General features: G+C 40.2%; 1 protein-coding gene across 1 annotated transcript in view; it reads right to left on the bottom strand.

Moving 5' to 3' along the window:
- MSH2 (mutS homolog 2) overlaps positions 1–14,703 on the bottom strand; it is an 81,283-nt gene that overhangs the window by 29,235 nt on the left and 37,345 nt on the right. The window contains exon 8 of the mRNA NM_001034584.1: positions 7,329–7,438. Coding sequence (NP_001029756.1) covers positions 7,329–7,438 — 110 coding nt within the window. The remainder of the gene's footprint in view (positions 1–7,328; positions 7,439–14,703) is intronic.

Below are 14,703 nucleotides of genomic sequence, written 5' to 3'. Positions count from 1 at the left end.
CTATGCCCCAACCACTAATGCTGAAGAAGCTGAAGTTGAACAGTTCTCTGAAGACCTACAAGACCTTCTAGAAGTAATACCAAAAAACGATGTCCTTTTCATCACAGGGGACTGGAATGCAAAAGTAGGAAGTCAAGAAATACCTGGAGTAACAGACAAGTTTGGCCTTGGAGTACAAAATGAAGTAGGGCATGGGCTAACAGAGCTTTGCAAAGAGAACACACTGGTCATAGCGAACACCCTCTTCCAAGTCGACTCTAAACATGGACATGACCAAATGGTCAATACAGAAATCAGATTGATTCTTTGCAGCCAAAGATGGAGAAGCTCTATATAGTCAGGGGAGAAGGCAATGGCAATCCACTCCAGTGTTCTTGCCTGGAGAATCCCAGGAATGGCGGAGCCTGGTGGGCTGCCGTCTATGGGATCGCACAGAGTCGGACACGACTGAAGCGACTTAGCAGCAGAAGCAGCATACAGTCAGGAAAAACAAGACCGGGAGCTGACTGTGGCTCAGATCATGAACTCCTTATTGCAAAATTCAGACTTAAATTGAAGAAAGTAGGGAAAACCACCAGACCATTCAGGTATGACCTAAATCTAATCCTTTACAATTGATTATACAGTGGAAGTGACAAATAGATTCAAGGGACTAGATCCGATAGACAGAGTGCCTGAAGAATTATGGACAGAGGTTCGTAATACTGTACAGGAGATGGTGATCAAAACCATCCCAAAGAAAAAGAAATGCAAAAAGGCAAAATGTTTGTCTGAGAAGGCCTTACAAATAGCTGAGAAAAGAAGAGAAGCGAAAGGCAAAGGAGAAACAGAAAGATACCCATCTGAATGCAGAGTTCCAAAGAACAGCAAATAGAGATAATTTCTTAGCCTTTCTAAGTGAACAATGCAAAGAAATAGAGGAAAACAACAGAATGGGAAAGACTAGAGATCGCTTCAAGAAAATTAGAGATACCAAGGGAACATTTCATGCAGAGATGGGCAAAATTAAGGAAAGAAAAGGTATGGACTTAGAAGCAGAAGATATTAAGAAGAGGTGGCAAGATACACAGAACCATACAAAAAAGATCTGAATGACCCAGATAACCACGATGGTGCTCTCACTCACTTGAGCCAGACATCCCGGAATACGAAGTCAGATGGGCCTTAGAAAGAAGCATCACTACAAACAAAGCTAGTGGAGGTGATGAAATCCCAGCTATTTCAAATTATAAAATATGATGCTGTTAAAGTGCTTCATTCAATATGCCAAAAATTTGGAAAACTCAGCAGTGGCCACAGGACTGGAAAAGGACAGACTTTATTTTGAGGGGCTCCAAAATGACTGCAGATGGTGACTGCAACCATGAAATTAAAAGACGCTTGCTCCTTGGAAGAAAAGTTATGACTAACCTAGACAGTATATTAAAAAGCAGAGACATTACTTTGCCAATAAAGGACCATCTAGTCAAAGCTATGGTTTTTCCAGTAGTCGTGTGTGGATGTGAGAGTTGGACTCTAAAGAAAGCTGGGCGCCGAAGAATTGATGCTTTTGAACTGTGGTGTTGGAGAAGACTCTTGAGAGTCCCATGGAGAGCAATGAGATCAAACCAGTCCATCCTAAAGGAAATCAGTCCCGAATATTCATTGGAAAGACTGATGCTGAAGCTCCAACACTTTGGCCACCTGATGCAAAGAACTGACTCATTAGAAAAGACCCTGATGCTGGCAAAGATTGAAAGCAGGAGGAGAGGGGGATGACAGAGGATGAGATGGTTAAATGGCATCACTGACTCAATGCACATGAGTTTGAGTAAATTCCAGGAGTTGGTGATGGACAGAGAGGCCTGGCGTGCTGCAGCCCATGGGGTCGCAAAGAGTAGGACACGACTGAGCGACTGACTGAGCGACTGAACTGAACCAAGAACTTCCAGATGTTTAAGCTGGATTTAGCAAAGGCAAAGGAACCAGAGATGAAATTGCCAATATCCCCTGGATCATAGAAAAAGAATTTCAGAAAAACACCCACTTCTGCTTCACTGACTACGCTAAAGCTTTTGACAGTGTGGATCACAACAAACTATGGAAAATTCTGAAAGAAATGGGAATACCAGAGCACCTTATCTGCCTCCTGCAAAACCTGTGTGCAGGTCAAGAAGCAACAGACAAAACCAGACATGGAACAACGGACTGGTGTATAGAGTACATCATGCGAAATGCCAGGCTGGATGAAGCACAAGCTAAAATCAAGACTGCCGGGAGAAAAATCAGTAACTTCAGATATGCAGGTTACACCACCTTTATGGCAGAAAGCGAAGAAGAACTAAAGAGCCTCCTGATGAAAGTTAAAGCGGTGAGTGAAAAAGCTGGCTTAATACCCAACATTCAAAAAACTAAGATCATGGCATCCGGTCCCATCACTTCATGGCAAATAGATGGGGAGACAATGGAAACAATGACAGACTTTATTTTCTTGGGCTCCAAAATCACTGCAGATGGTGACTGCAGCCATGAAATTAAAAGACACTTGCTCCTTGGAAGAAAAGCTATGACAAACCAAGACAACGTATTAAAAAGCAAAGATAATACTTTGCCAAGGTCCTATTATAGTCAAAGCTATGAGCTATTCCAAATCCTGAAAGATGATGCTGTGAAAGTGCTGCACTCAATATGCCAGCAAATTTGGAAAACTCAGCAGTGGCCACAGGACTGGAAAAGGTCCGTTTTCATTCCAATCCCAAAGAAAGGCAATGCCAAAGAATGCTCAAACTACCGCACAATTGCACTCATCTCACACGCTAGTAAAGTAATGCTCAAAATTCTCCAAGCCAGGCTTCAGCAATATGTGAACCGTGAACTTCCTGATGTTCAAGCTGGTTTTAGAAAAGGCAGAGGAACCAGAGATCAAATTGCCAACATCCGCTGGATCATAGAAAAAGCAAGAGAGTTCCAGAAAAACATCTATTCCTGCTTTCTTGACTATGCCAAAGCCTTTGACTGTGTGGATCACAATAAACTGTGGAAAATTCTGAAAGAGATGGGAATACCAGACCACCTGATCTGCCTCTTGAGAAATTTGTATTCAGGTCAGGAAGCAACAGTTAGAACTGGACATGGAACAACAGACTGGTTCCAAATAGGAAAAGGAGTTCGTCAAGGCTGTATATTGTCACCCTGCTTATTTAACTTATATGCAGAGTACATCATGAGAAACGCTGGACTGGAAGAAACACAAGCTGGAATCAAGATTGCTGGGAGAAATATCAATAACCTCAGATATGCAGATGACACCACCCTTATGGCAGAAAGTGAAGAGGAACTCAAAAGCCTCTTGATGAAAGTGAAAGTGGAGAGTGAAAAAGTTGGCTTAAAGCTCAACATTCAGGAAACGAAGATCATGGCATCCAGTCCCACCACTTCATGGGAAATCGATGGGGAAACAATGGAAACAGTGTCAGACTTTATTTTTCTGGGCTCCAAAATCACTACAGATGGCGACTGCAGACATGAAATTAAAAGACCCTTACTCCTTGGAAGGAAAGTTATGACCAACCGAGATAGCATATTCAAAAGCAGAGACATTACTTTGCCAACAAAGGTCCATCTAGTCAAGGCTATGGTTTTTCCTGTGGTCATGTATAGATGTGACAGTTGGACTGTGAAGAAGGCTGAGCCCCAAAGAATTGATGCTTTTGAACTGTGGTGTTGGAGAAGACTCTTGAGAGTCCCTTGGACTGCAAGGAGATCCAACCAGTGCATTCTGAAGGAGATCAGCCCTGGGATTTCTTTGGAAGGAATGATGCTAAAGCTGTAACTCCAGTACTTTGGCCACCTCATGCAAAGAGTTGACTCATTGGAAAAGACTCTGATGCTGGGAGGGATTGGGGGCAGAAGGAGAAGGGGACGACAGAGGATGAGATGGCTGGATGGCATCGCTGACTCGATGGACGTGAGTCTGAGTGAACTCCGGGAGTTGGTGACGGACAGGGAGGCCTGGCATGCTGTGATTCATGGGGTCGCAAAGAGTCGGACATGACTGAGCGACTGATCTGATCTGATGGTTTTACCAGTAGTCATGTACGGATGTGAGAGTTGGAACATAAAGAAGGCTAAGCGCTAAAGAATTGATGCTTTTGAATTTCTGAACTGTGGTGCTGGAGAAGACTCTTAGTCCCTTGGACTGCAAGGAGATTCAACCAGTCAATCCTAAAGGAAATCAATCCTGAATATTCATTGGAAGGACTGATGCTGAGGATGAAGTTCCAATACTTTAGCCACCTGATGTGAAGATCCGACTCATTGGAAAACACCCTGATGTTGGGAAAGAGTAAAGGCAGGAGGAGAAGGGGAAGATAGAGGACAAGATGGCTGGATGGCATCACTGACTCGATGGACATGAATTTGAGCAAGCTCCGGGAGTTGGTGATGGACAGGAAAGCCTGGCATGCTGCAGTCCATGTTGTTGCAAAGAGTCAGACACAACGGAGAGACTGACGACAACAACAAACAGTGAACCTACAAGAAGACAAGTCTTTCTTCCCCTACAAAGTTAACTACTTAATATTCCATCTTCAGATCTAAAAACTGGGACTTGTCATATCTAAAGTGATAGCAATGAAATTAGGAAAAATGACCTCTCTTTTTCCAGTCTATATCCAATTATTGCACTGTTTTCCTTTCTGACTCACTCCTTCCAGACATTCATAAAATCTTTAAATGCTCTTCTGGCAGCATCATTCAAGAACTGACACTGACTACTATTTTACAGTCACAGCAAATTCAAGTTTAACAGGTATGTGTCAAGTATTTCAGATCAAAGTAAAAATCCTTAATCCACAACAAGGAAAATATAATGGAGCCGAAGAAAGAACACCAGCTATTAACACTGTTCATCTGAAAAGAGGGAAGGAGAAAGATCAAAGACGGTAATTTTTGCTTTGTATTTCCCTGTATCATTTTGTTTCTCTTGTTCTAATATTATGTGTTCCATTTATAAGGAGAAAAACATCAAATAAAGAAAAGCACTTTACAAATTTGTATCCTGGTACTTTAAATATCTTTCTGGAAAACTATCCTCAAGAACACTAACCCCCATATAAATGGAAAAGATTCCCCTGTCACTAAGAAATCATTCCAGAAAAGAAGCATTTATGCCTACACAGACACACATACAAACACACAGTCTCACACACTCACATGCTCCTAAAATCCAAAGATTGTAGACATCTGGATACTGATGCTCCCTTTTCCCCCACAGCTAAGGATGTGGCCTCACCTGTGACTGGGGAGAGTTGGATATTTGTAAATATTCCTTAAAATGAAAGAAAATAAATGTGTAGATCTTGATGATCAACAACACTCTGACTAAAACAGAGAGATGGAAAAGCAAGAATTGAGGTTTTCCATGTCATTATAGATGTTTCCACATTTGAAAAAACCCGGAGGTTAGGCAAAGCTCTGCTGAAATACTACAACTGATTCTGCCCTTTGTGGCCACCTTAAATTGGACTGTGAAGAAAGCTGAGCGCCGAAGAATTGATGCTTTTGAACTGTGGTGTTGGAGAAGACTCTTTGAGAGTCCCTTGGACTGCAAGGAGATCCAACCTAGTCCATTCTAAAGGAGATCAGCTCTGGGTGTTCTTCGGAAGGAATGATGCTAAAGCTGAAACTCCAGTACTTTGGCCACCTCATCCAAAGAGTTGACTCATTGGAAAAGACTCTGATGCTGGGAGGGATTGGGGGCAGGAGGAAAAGGGGACGACAGAGGATAGATGGCTGGATGGCATCACCGATTTGATGGACGTGAGTCTGAATGAACTCCGGGAGCTGGTGATAGACAGGGAGGCCTGGCGTGCTGCAATTCATGGGGTCACAAAGAGTCGGACAGGAGTGAGTGATTGAACCAAACTGAACTGAAGCCACTATCTCCATGCATTAAAAATATGTGGGTCTCAAACTTAAGCATGTATCAGAATCACCTGGAGGGCTTGTTAAAACATAAAACAGACTGCTACGCTCCCAATGATCTAAAAATTATGTACCTAAAATCATTCCACTAAAAGTGATATTACAGAGGAAACAAGAGCTAAAACACAAGTCTTCCTAAACAACGGGTGAAAATGATGCAAGTTTCCTAACTGCTTAACCTACAAGTAAATGGAAAAGACTGCCCTATTACTGACAAAATAATACCAGAAAAGAAGCATTTATACCTATACAAACACACACTCCTTCTCTTTCACTTCTAAAACCTAAAAAGCATAGAGTAAATGTGGTTTAGTATTTTGAATCTCAGTTAATTATCCAACAAAAAATTAAATCAGCATCACATATGTCATGTGTTAACTCCAATTAATCTAGTTATTAAGAAGAATGCAAAGAATCTAACTATCATTTAATAAGAATAATGTAAGCACATATTCTTTACCAACTGAGCTCTTCAAGCTTCTTGCAGTTCCTGGGACTGCAAGGATATCGAACCAGTTAATCCTAAAGGAAATCAGGCCTGAATATTCATTGGAAGGACTGATGCTGAAGCTCCAATACTCTGGCCACCTGATTCGAAGAACTGACTCATCTGAAAAGACACTGATGCTGGGAAAGACTGAAGGCGGGAAGAGAAGGGGACGACAGAGGATGAGATGGTTGGATGGCATCACCAACTCGATGGACATGAGCTTGAGTAAGCTCGGGGAGTTGGTGATGGAAAGGGAAGCCTGGCATGCTGCCGTCCATGGGGTTCCAAGGAATCGGACACGACTGAGCGACTGAACTGAACTGAAGCACGTATTCCTTGCATGATCACGTTTAACAGAAAATTCAGTGTAGAAAAATTTCACAGTATTAGTATGCAGAGTCATGGTTAACTTTTCAGTATATAATGACTACTAGAGATACACTCACTCTCACCTCCTCCCCCAAAGACCTTCCCTACGTGGAAATAAACAAGAGAAGCTGACATCTCTTATTTTCCATATTTACCTCTATACCCTGTCCCTTTTCAATGACTATAACTTTGGTTCTTTCTCAGAATTAAAACTCAGCTTGCAAATGTGAAATCTTTTATTTATGAAATTTTCTTTAAACAGGGCACTTATCCCCAATATTCACTTCCTCTGTTAACCCTTCTTAATTTTTATCCACTGAAATGATTTTTATTAAAAAAATAAAATTTAAAAACCTTTTCTCATCACTCGTTCTTACATACACTGTCTCAAAAGGGCCCTACAAGTGCTACAATTCAACACTAATAAGAGAAATCTGGAGTTTTCTGATGTGCCTTTGCTTTTCAAAATTATTTTTGTGCCTGTTTTAAAGAGTATATTGCATACCTGATCCATATCTAAAGTTGTTTCTATCATTTCCTGAAACTTGGAGAAGTCAGAACGAAGATCAATAAGAGGAGTCACAAAAACTGCCAGAAACAATGCCTGATGTTTTCCTAAAAGAAAGAAAAAGAAAAGTAAATAAGTAGGTCCTATTTTTAAGAATACAAAACTACAAATCATAAAAATCTAATTATAATGAGCAGCATTTGATCCCAAAAAGTACAAACTGTGCAGCAGATCTCTGAAGTTACTTAGTAGGATACCTTAATTCAAACGTGTTTAGGACTTATATGCAAAGGGAAATGGTCTGGCATTCAAAACCCCCTACTAATAAAACAGTGCCTCCCCCACAAGTCTGTGAAAGAGTGAGTCAAAGTCGCTCAGTCGTGTTCGACTCTTTGCGACCCCATGGACTATATACTCCATGGGATTCTCTAGGCCAGAATACTAGAGTGGATAGCCTTTCCCTTCTCCGGGAAATCTTCCCAACCCAGGGATCGAACCCAGGTCTCCTGCATTGGTGTGGATTCTTTATCAACTGAGCCACAAGGGAAGCCCCCACAAGCCTGTAATCTCCTTCATAAGCAGTGCTATATACAGAAACGTGACATTAATTACAACCAAATGAACTGTGTTTCCTTGCAGATTTAACAATCCCAAGTCAACGTTATTAAAATAAAGTATCTCTAACTTACCTTATAAACCCCTAATTTTCATTAGTAATACAGTGTTCCAATTAACAGAGGCTAAATCAAGTCACGTATTTACACTGGAACTTTGCTTGATGTTGTTTAAAAGCACATGCTGGGAAATCATGTGAGGAGGAGTAAGTGAAGCAACAGAATCTACAGCTTGAAAGGCCTGAGTAGAGAGCTGGGAACCAATCCCTGCTCTCATACTTACTGGCTCTGTGATCTGAAGCCGCCTTTTCCTTGTCTATTGTAATGGAAGTAGTAACAACAGCTACCCAGAAGATGAAAGAGTAGACCACCATACACAACACTTAGTATATATAGTACTTGAGACTTAATAGAAGCTCAGCAATGGTTATCATGTATTATTATTGGTTGTAACACAGAATTTTTTTTTCTAATATCCAGTAAATTCCTTTAGAAGAACTCTGCAAGTGATCTCTGCTGCTGCTGCTGCTAAGTCGCTTCAGTCATGTCCGACTCTATGCGACCCCATAGACGACAGCCCACCAGGCTCCCCTGTCCCTGGGATTCTCCAGGCAAGAGTACTGGAGTGGGTTGCCATTGCCTTCTCCAAAGCAATCTCTAGCATACTGCATTTTACTCCAAAGCAGCAGTTACCAGCCTTTACAGAAGTAGGGGAAGCTCTTGGGAAGATGATGAAAAAGCTACGATGGCAGTCAAACAATTATGAGAATTCATTTATTATTATTAATCACAACAGTCTCTACACATATTGAGAAAACAGTACATATGTGTGAAACATTATTTAGACAGTCCGTAAACAACACTTTGCCCACATAATGTCTGTTGTGCTACAATGTCTGGTTCTTTAGTCTGAATTAGCTCACATGCGATTGGTTAAGAGGGGAATGATGGCAGCAAAACAGGGTGCTAGCACGGATTCACAAATGATTTCTCCTCCAGACCACTAAAGTTTTGAAGAGATCAAGGCCAAGCTTTCCCACAATTAAAGAGTAAGCTTGGCAACAGCTACTTGACCTCACGGTAGCTGGCTTAACCATTATACTTTCCACTATGAAAAGTGGACATGTATATCTACATTCTTATAAGATATGTAGAAAGGCTGAATATAGATGAAGAGTACAAAAACATCTGCCAGTGTTTAAAAAAATTTTTTTTTCTAACTGAACTGTATATTCCCTGGTACAGATTTTTAACTTGGTTGAAACTGACCTTTATTTGAAGTAAATGCCCCTGAAGGGCACCTCAAAGGAGGGAAAAAAAAGAGTCCCAAACTTAAAAGCTTCAAGTCACTTGATGCTGATATTGGGTACAAATCCAATGGAGATTTACGTAGGCTACTATTTTTGTTTTAATTAATTTTTATTGGAGTATAGTTGTTTTACAGTAGGCTTCATTAAGGTTTGTTAACGCTTTTGTTAGCAATCATTTAAAATTTTTCATATATTTTGAGGTCTACCTTATCACTATTTTTTCTGTTAAGTTCTCTTCTACCACATGACTTTGAAGAAGGTTAAGGTTTCCTGAAAAAACACAAGCAGTATCACTGTAGCAACACCTGTACAAAGTTCAGAATATTTCCTCTAGTCCCTCACACACAGGCCCACTTGCTGGAGCTGTTCTCAGTTAATGTCCCTTCTCTGCTCACTTGCTCCCTATCCTGCAAGCCTTATCTAGCATCTTTTTAAATAAATTAATTGATATCAGAGTATAATTGCTTTACAGTGTTAAGTTAGTTTCTGTTGTACAGCAAAATGAATCAGTTACACACACGTATATATCCCCTCTTTTTTGGATTTCCTCCCCATTTAGTTCATCCCAGAGCACTAAGTAGAGTTCCCCGTGCTATACAATAGATTCTCGTTAGTTATCTACTTTGAATATAGTTGTGTATATATGTCAGTCCCAGTCTACCAACTCGTCCCGCCCTGCCCTGCTCCTCCTTGATAGCCACTGGTTTGCTTTCTGCATTTGTGGCTCTACTTCTGCAAGGAAGTTCATCAGTACCACTTCTCTAGATTTCACATACAAGTGATATTATACAATATTCTTCTTTTCTGACTTACTTCACTCTATATGACAATCTCTAGGTCCCTCTATATCACTGCAAATGGAATTATTTTATTCCTTTTCACGGCTGAGTAATACTCTACCGTGTCTAAGTACCACATCTTCTTCTCTATTGGTTTTTCTATCTATTGGCTGCACCACGTGGCTAGGGAGACATTAGTTCCCTGACCAGTGATCAAACCTGGGCCCTCAGCAGTAAAAAGCTCAGAGTCCTAACCACAGGACTGCCAAGGAATTCCCTAGCATCTTGAATTCCTTTCCCTATTCGTAAGTTGTACTGAGCCCTAGGTGCCAATTTCAGCTGGTTCCCCCCTCCAACTGGTTATGGTTTTAATTAAAAAATAACAGCTCTATTGAGATATGATTCATATACCAAACAATTCTTCATTTTAAAGTATACAATTCAATGGTTTTCAGTATATTCACAGATCTAGGCAATAACAACCACAATCAATTTTCAAACTGTCACTGCTCTCAAAAGAAACAAGGAACCCTATACCCATTAGCAATATCTTACAATTTTCCTCCAACCCCCTGCCACCCCTTCAAGCCTAGGCAACCACTACTCCTCCACTCTATGGATTTGCTTCTTCTGGTCTTTTCATATAAAAGGATATTACACTGTGACTGCCTTTTTTCACTTAGCATAATGCTTTCAAGGTTCATCCATGTTGTATCATGCATCAGTACTTCATTCCTTTTGACTGAGGAACAATATTCCATTGTATGGATATGCCACATTTTATTTATTCATTCACCAACTGATGGGCACCATTGAGTTTTTCCATATACTCCATTTTCAACTAGCTACCACAATCTGAAAAGCTCTACATGATCTATCCTAGGGTCTTAAAGGTCCACAGATCCTTGAATTCAAGGTAGTACATAAACAAAGAGAAATTAATCTCATCTTCATTTTCTGTAACCTCTAACTGGAACCAAGCATTTTCTTCCAATGTTAATGTAAGTAATAAATCACAGTAGTATTATCAGCACCTTCCAATGTTAATATAAGTAATAAATCACACAGTATTATTGTCTTTGTAATCAACTTTATTTTGGGGGGCTCCAAAATCACTACAGATAGTGACTGCAGCCATGAAATTAAAAGATGCTTACTCCTTGGAAGGAAAGTTATGACCAACCTAGATAGCATATTCAAAAGCAGAGACATTACTTTGCCAACAAAGGTTCATCTAGTCAAGGCTATGGTTTTTCCAGTGGTCATGTATGGATAGGAGAGTTGGACTGTGAAGAAAGCTGAGCGCCAAAGAACTGATGCTTTTGAACTGTGGTGTTGGAGAAGACTCTTGAGAGGCCCATGGACTGCAAGGAGATCCAACCAGTCCATTCTGAAGGAGATCAGCCCTGGGTGTTCTTTGGAAGGAATGATGCTAAAGCTGAAACTCCAGTACTTTGGCCACCTCATGTGAAGAGTTGAGTCATTGGAAAAGACTCTGATGCTGGGAGGGATTGGGGGCAGGGGGAAAAGGGGACGACAGAGGATGAGATAGCTGGATGGCATCTCTGACTCGATGGACGTGAGTCTGAGTGAACTCTGGGAGTTGGTGATGGACAGGGAGGCCTGGCGTGCTGCAATTCATGGGGTCGCAAAAAGTCGGACACGACTGAGCAACTGAACTGAATCAACTAAAATTCCAAACGTTTTCATATCACAGTTTTTGGAGATAACTAGATAACTTTAACATTTAAACTCATTAGTTTAAAGTTAAAGTAGAACTTCACCCAAACCACGTTTTTTAATGCATTAATAAAAAGCACATATTTCTCAAGAATATTTTATATTTTGATAAGTGTGTTTCAATATAAATGGCTTCCTATTTAACTCTATGTGTTTTATTTTATGCATTTAAAAACATTATTCTGAGAAGTGGTTCACAGGCTTTATTGGAAGTCAAAAGGGTCCAAGCATAAAAATGTTAAAAACCTCAAAAGACCTCACCTCCTAACAGTGCCCTTATTCTCCATCTCTATGGTTGACAACCCTAGCTTCTCTTCACTCCTTCAACAAGTTAAGCTGTAGGCACTTATACTAGCTACCCCCACTAGCCTCCCCTATATCTTAACAGTCGGCTCTCTGTCATCATTGAGATTTACCTGAAACAGCAATTCCATGGAGAGGCCATCTTCAACCACCATAACTAGTGTCTTCCTGGCCTAGCCAAGTTATTCTATCACATGAAAATATTATGCTTTCTTTGTTATACTATTTGAAGTTCTTGCTCATTTATTTGTCTGTCTTTACTCTTCCACAATTACAGAACCTCCATAAAGACAGACTTTATCTGTCATATCTGCCACTGTACTTCCCAGAACAATGCCCAGCACAAAGCAGGCAACTGACAACCATCTCCTCAATGAATGACTTTATGAAGGGAGCAAAGGAGTGTAGAAGCAGTCAGTCACTGGTCATTAGTTCTGATACACACAATACTCATCTAGCAAGGATAACAAAGATCACCCAGGGAAATAATTGTTAGCTTCTTAATTTATCAAAATGTAGAATGTCTTAAGTAATCAAATTCAATAATGTCTCTAAGAACTCCAGATTCATTGTTAGCCCCTAAAAATTCATTTATGACTCCCTGAAGATTTCATTTTCAAGAATGCAGCTACATATTCAATGGAGAAAAGATAGCCTTCAATAAACAATCCTGGGGAGACTGGATATTCACACATAAAAGAATGAAACTAGACCCTTAAGAGCTCCACTCACAAAAGTTAACTCAAAATGGATTAAATACTTAAACAGGATAAGACCTGAAAACATGAAACTTCTAAAAGAAATCATGGGGGGGGACCTCCTTGACATGGGTCTTGGCAATGATTTTTTTGGATAGAACACCCAAAGCACAAGTAATAAAATTAAAAATAAACTAAAGGAACTACATCAAACCAAAAAGCATCTGCATAATAAAAGAAACAATCAACAAATGAAAAGGCAACCTATGGAAGGAGAGAAAATATCTGCAAACCATTTATCTGATAAGGTGTTAATATCCAAAGTAGATAAAGAACTAACAGAACTCAATAGCAAGAAGAAAACCCAATTAATTCGATTTTAAAATGGGCAAAAGTCATGAATAGACATTTTCACTAAAGTAGATATATGAATGGCCAATAGATACATGAAGAGAAGCTCAAAATTAGGGAAATGAAAATTAAAACCACAGTAACACTTCAGGCTCATTAAAATGGCCATAATCAAAACGACAAGAGATAACAAAGAACAAAGGTAAGGATGAGAGAAAAGGAAACATGAGCACTCTTGGTGAGATTGTAAACTGGTACAGCCACTATGTAAAACAGTATGGAGGAGCCTCAAAAATTAAAAACAGAACTACCATGGGACTTCCCTCATGGCCCAGTGGCTAAGACTCCGAGCTCCTAATGCAGTGGGGCCTGGGTTTGATCCTTGGTCAGGGAATAAGATCCCACATGTCTCAAATAAGACACAGTGCAGCCAAATAAATAAAAATAAAAAAAAGAAAAAAAAAAAAAAGAACTACCATATGATTTAGCAATTTCACTCCTGGGAATATAACCAAAGCAAACAAAAACACTGATTGGAAAAGATATGTGCACCTCCATGTCTGTAGCAGCATTATTCACAATAGACAAAGTATGGAAACAACCTAAGTATCTGCCAATGGATAAAGGGTTAGAGAAAATGTGATTACATACACACACACATACAGATACACACACAGACTACTATTCTACCATTAAAAAACAAAACAAGGAAGACTGCCATGTGTGACATGAATGGACCTTGAGGGCATTATGCTAAGTGAGATGAGTCGGAAAAAGACAAACAGTGATCTCACTTATCTGTGAAATCTTAAAACAACAACAAAAATAATGCATAGATAAAGGGATCAGATTTGTGGCTGGGAGGAGAGGAGAGCTGGAGGAAGGAGTTGGTCCAAAGGCACAAACTCCTAGATACAAGATAATTAAACAGTACGGATATAATGTACAGCATGATGACTACAGTTAACACTGCTATATGATGTATATGAAAACTATTAAGCAGTACTTTGGCCACCTCATGCGAAGAGTTGACTCATTGGAAAAGACCCTGATGCTGGGAGGGATTGGGGGCAGGCGGAGAAGGGGACGACAGAGGATGAAATGGCTGGATGGCATCTCTGACTCGATGGACATGAGTCTCACTGAACTCCGGGAGTTGGTGATGGACAGGGAGGCCTGGCGTGCTGCGATTCACGGGGTCGCAAAGAGTCGGACACGACTTGAGCGACTGAACTGAACTGAAATCCTAAGAGTTCTCATCACAAGGAAAAATTTTAGAAGAGTGTGGTTGTGTGCCTCAGAAACTGCTGCAATGTTTAGGTCATTAAATAAGCCTAAATACTTACATTTCTGTAACAACCCAAACAAAGCATAATCTAATCTCTATCAAACATTTTATCATTTACTATGATAAAAATTAGAACAAATTTCAGGATAGACTGAAAGCTCCTAAGTTTATGAAGAGAAACTGGTTGATTAAGATGTACTCTGGAATCACACCCAAGCCAGCTTCTAAATCTAAACCTTAACTGGTGTATTAACACCAGTTCTGGGACTTTTCTCCATCTCACCTGTGT

The sequence above is a fragment of the Bos taurus genome, chromosome 11, assembly GCF_002263795.3.
Source record: "Bos taurus isolate L1 Dominette 01449 registration number 42190680 breed Hereford chromosome 11, ARS-UCD2.0, whole genome shotgun sequence".
NCBI classification, from domain to species: domain Eukaryota; kingdom Metazoa; phylum Chordata; class Mammalia; order Artiodactyla; family Bovidae; genus Bos; species Bos taurus.
The sequence above is the reverse complement of the archived record's forward strand: the minus strand, read 5'-3'. Positions and strand labels throughout refer to the sequence as shown.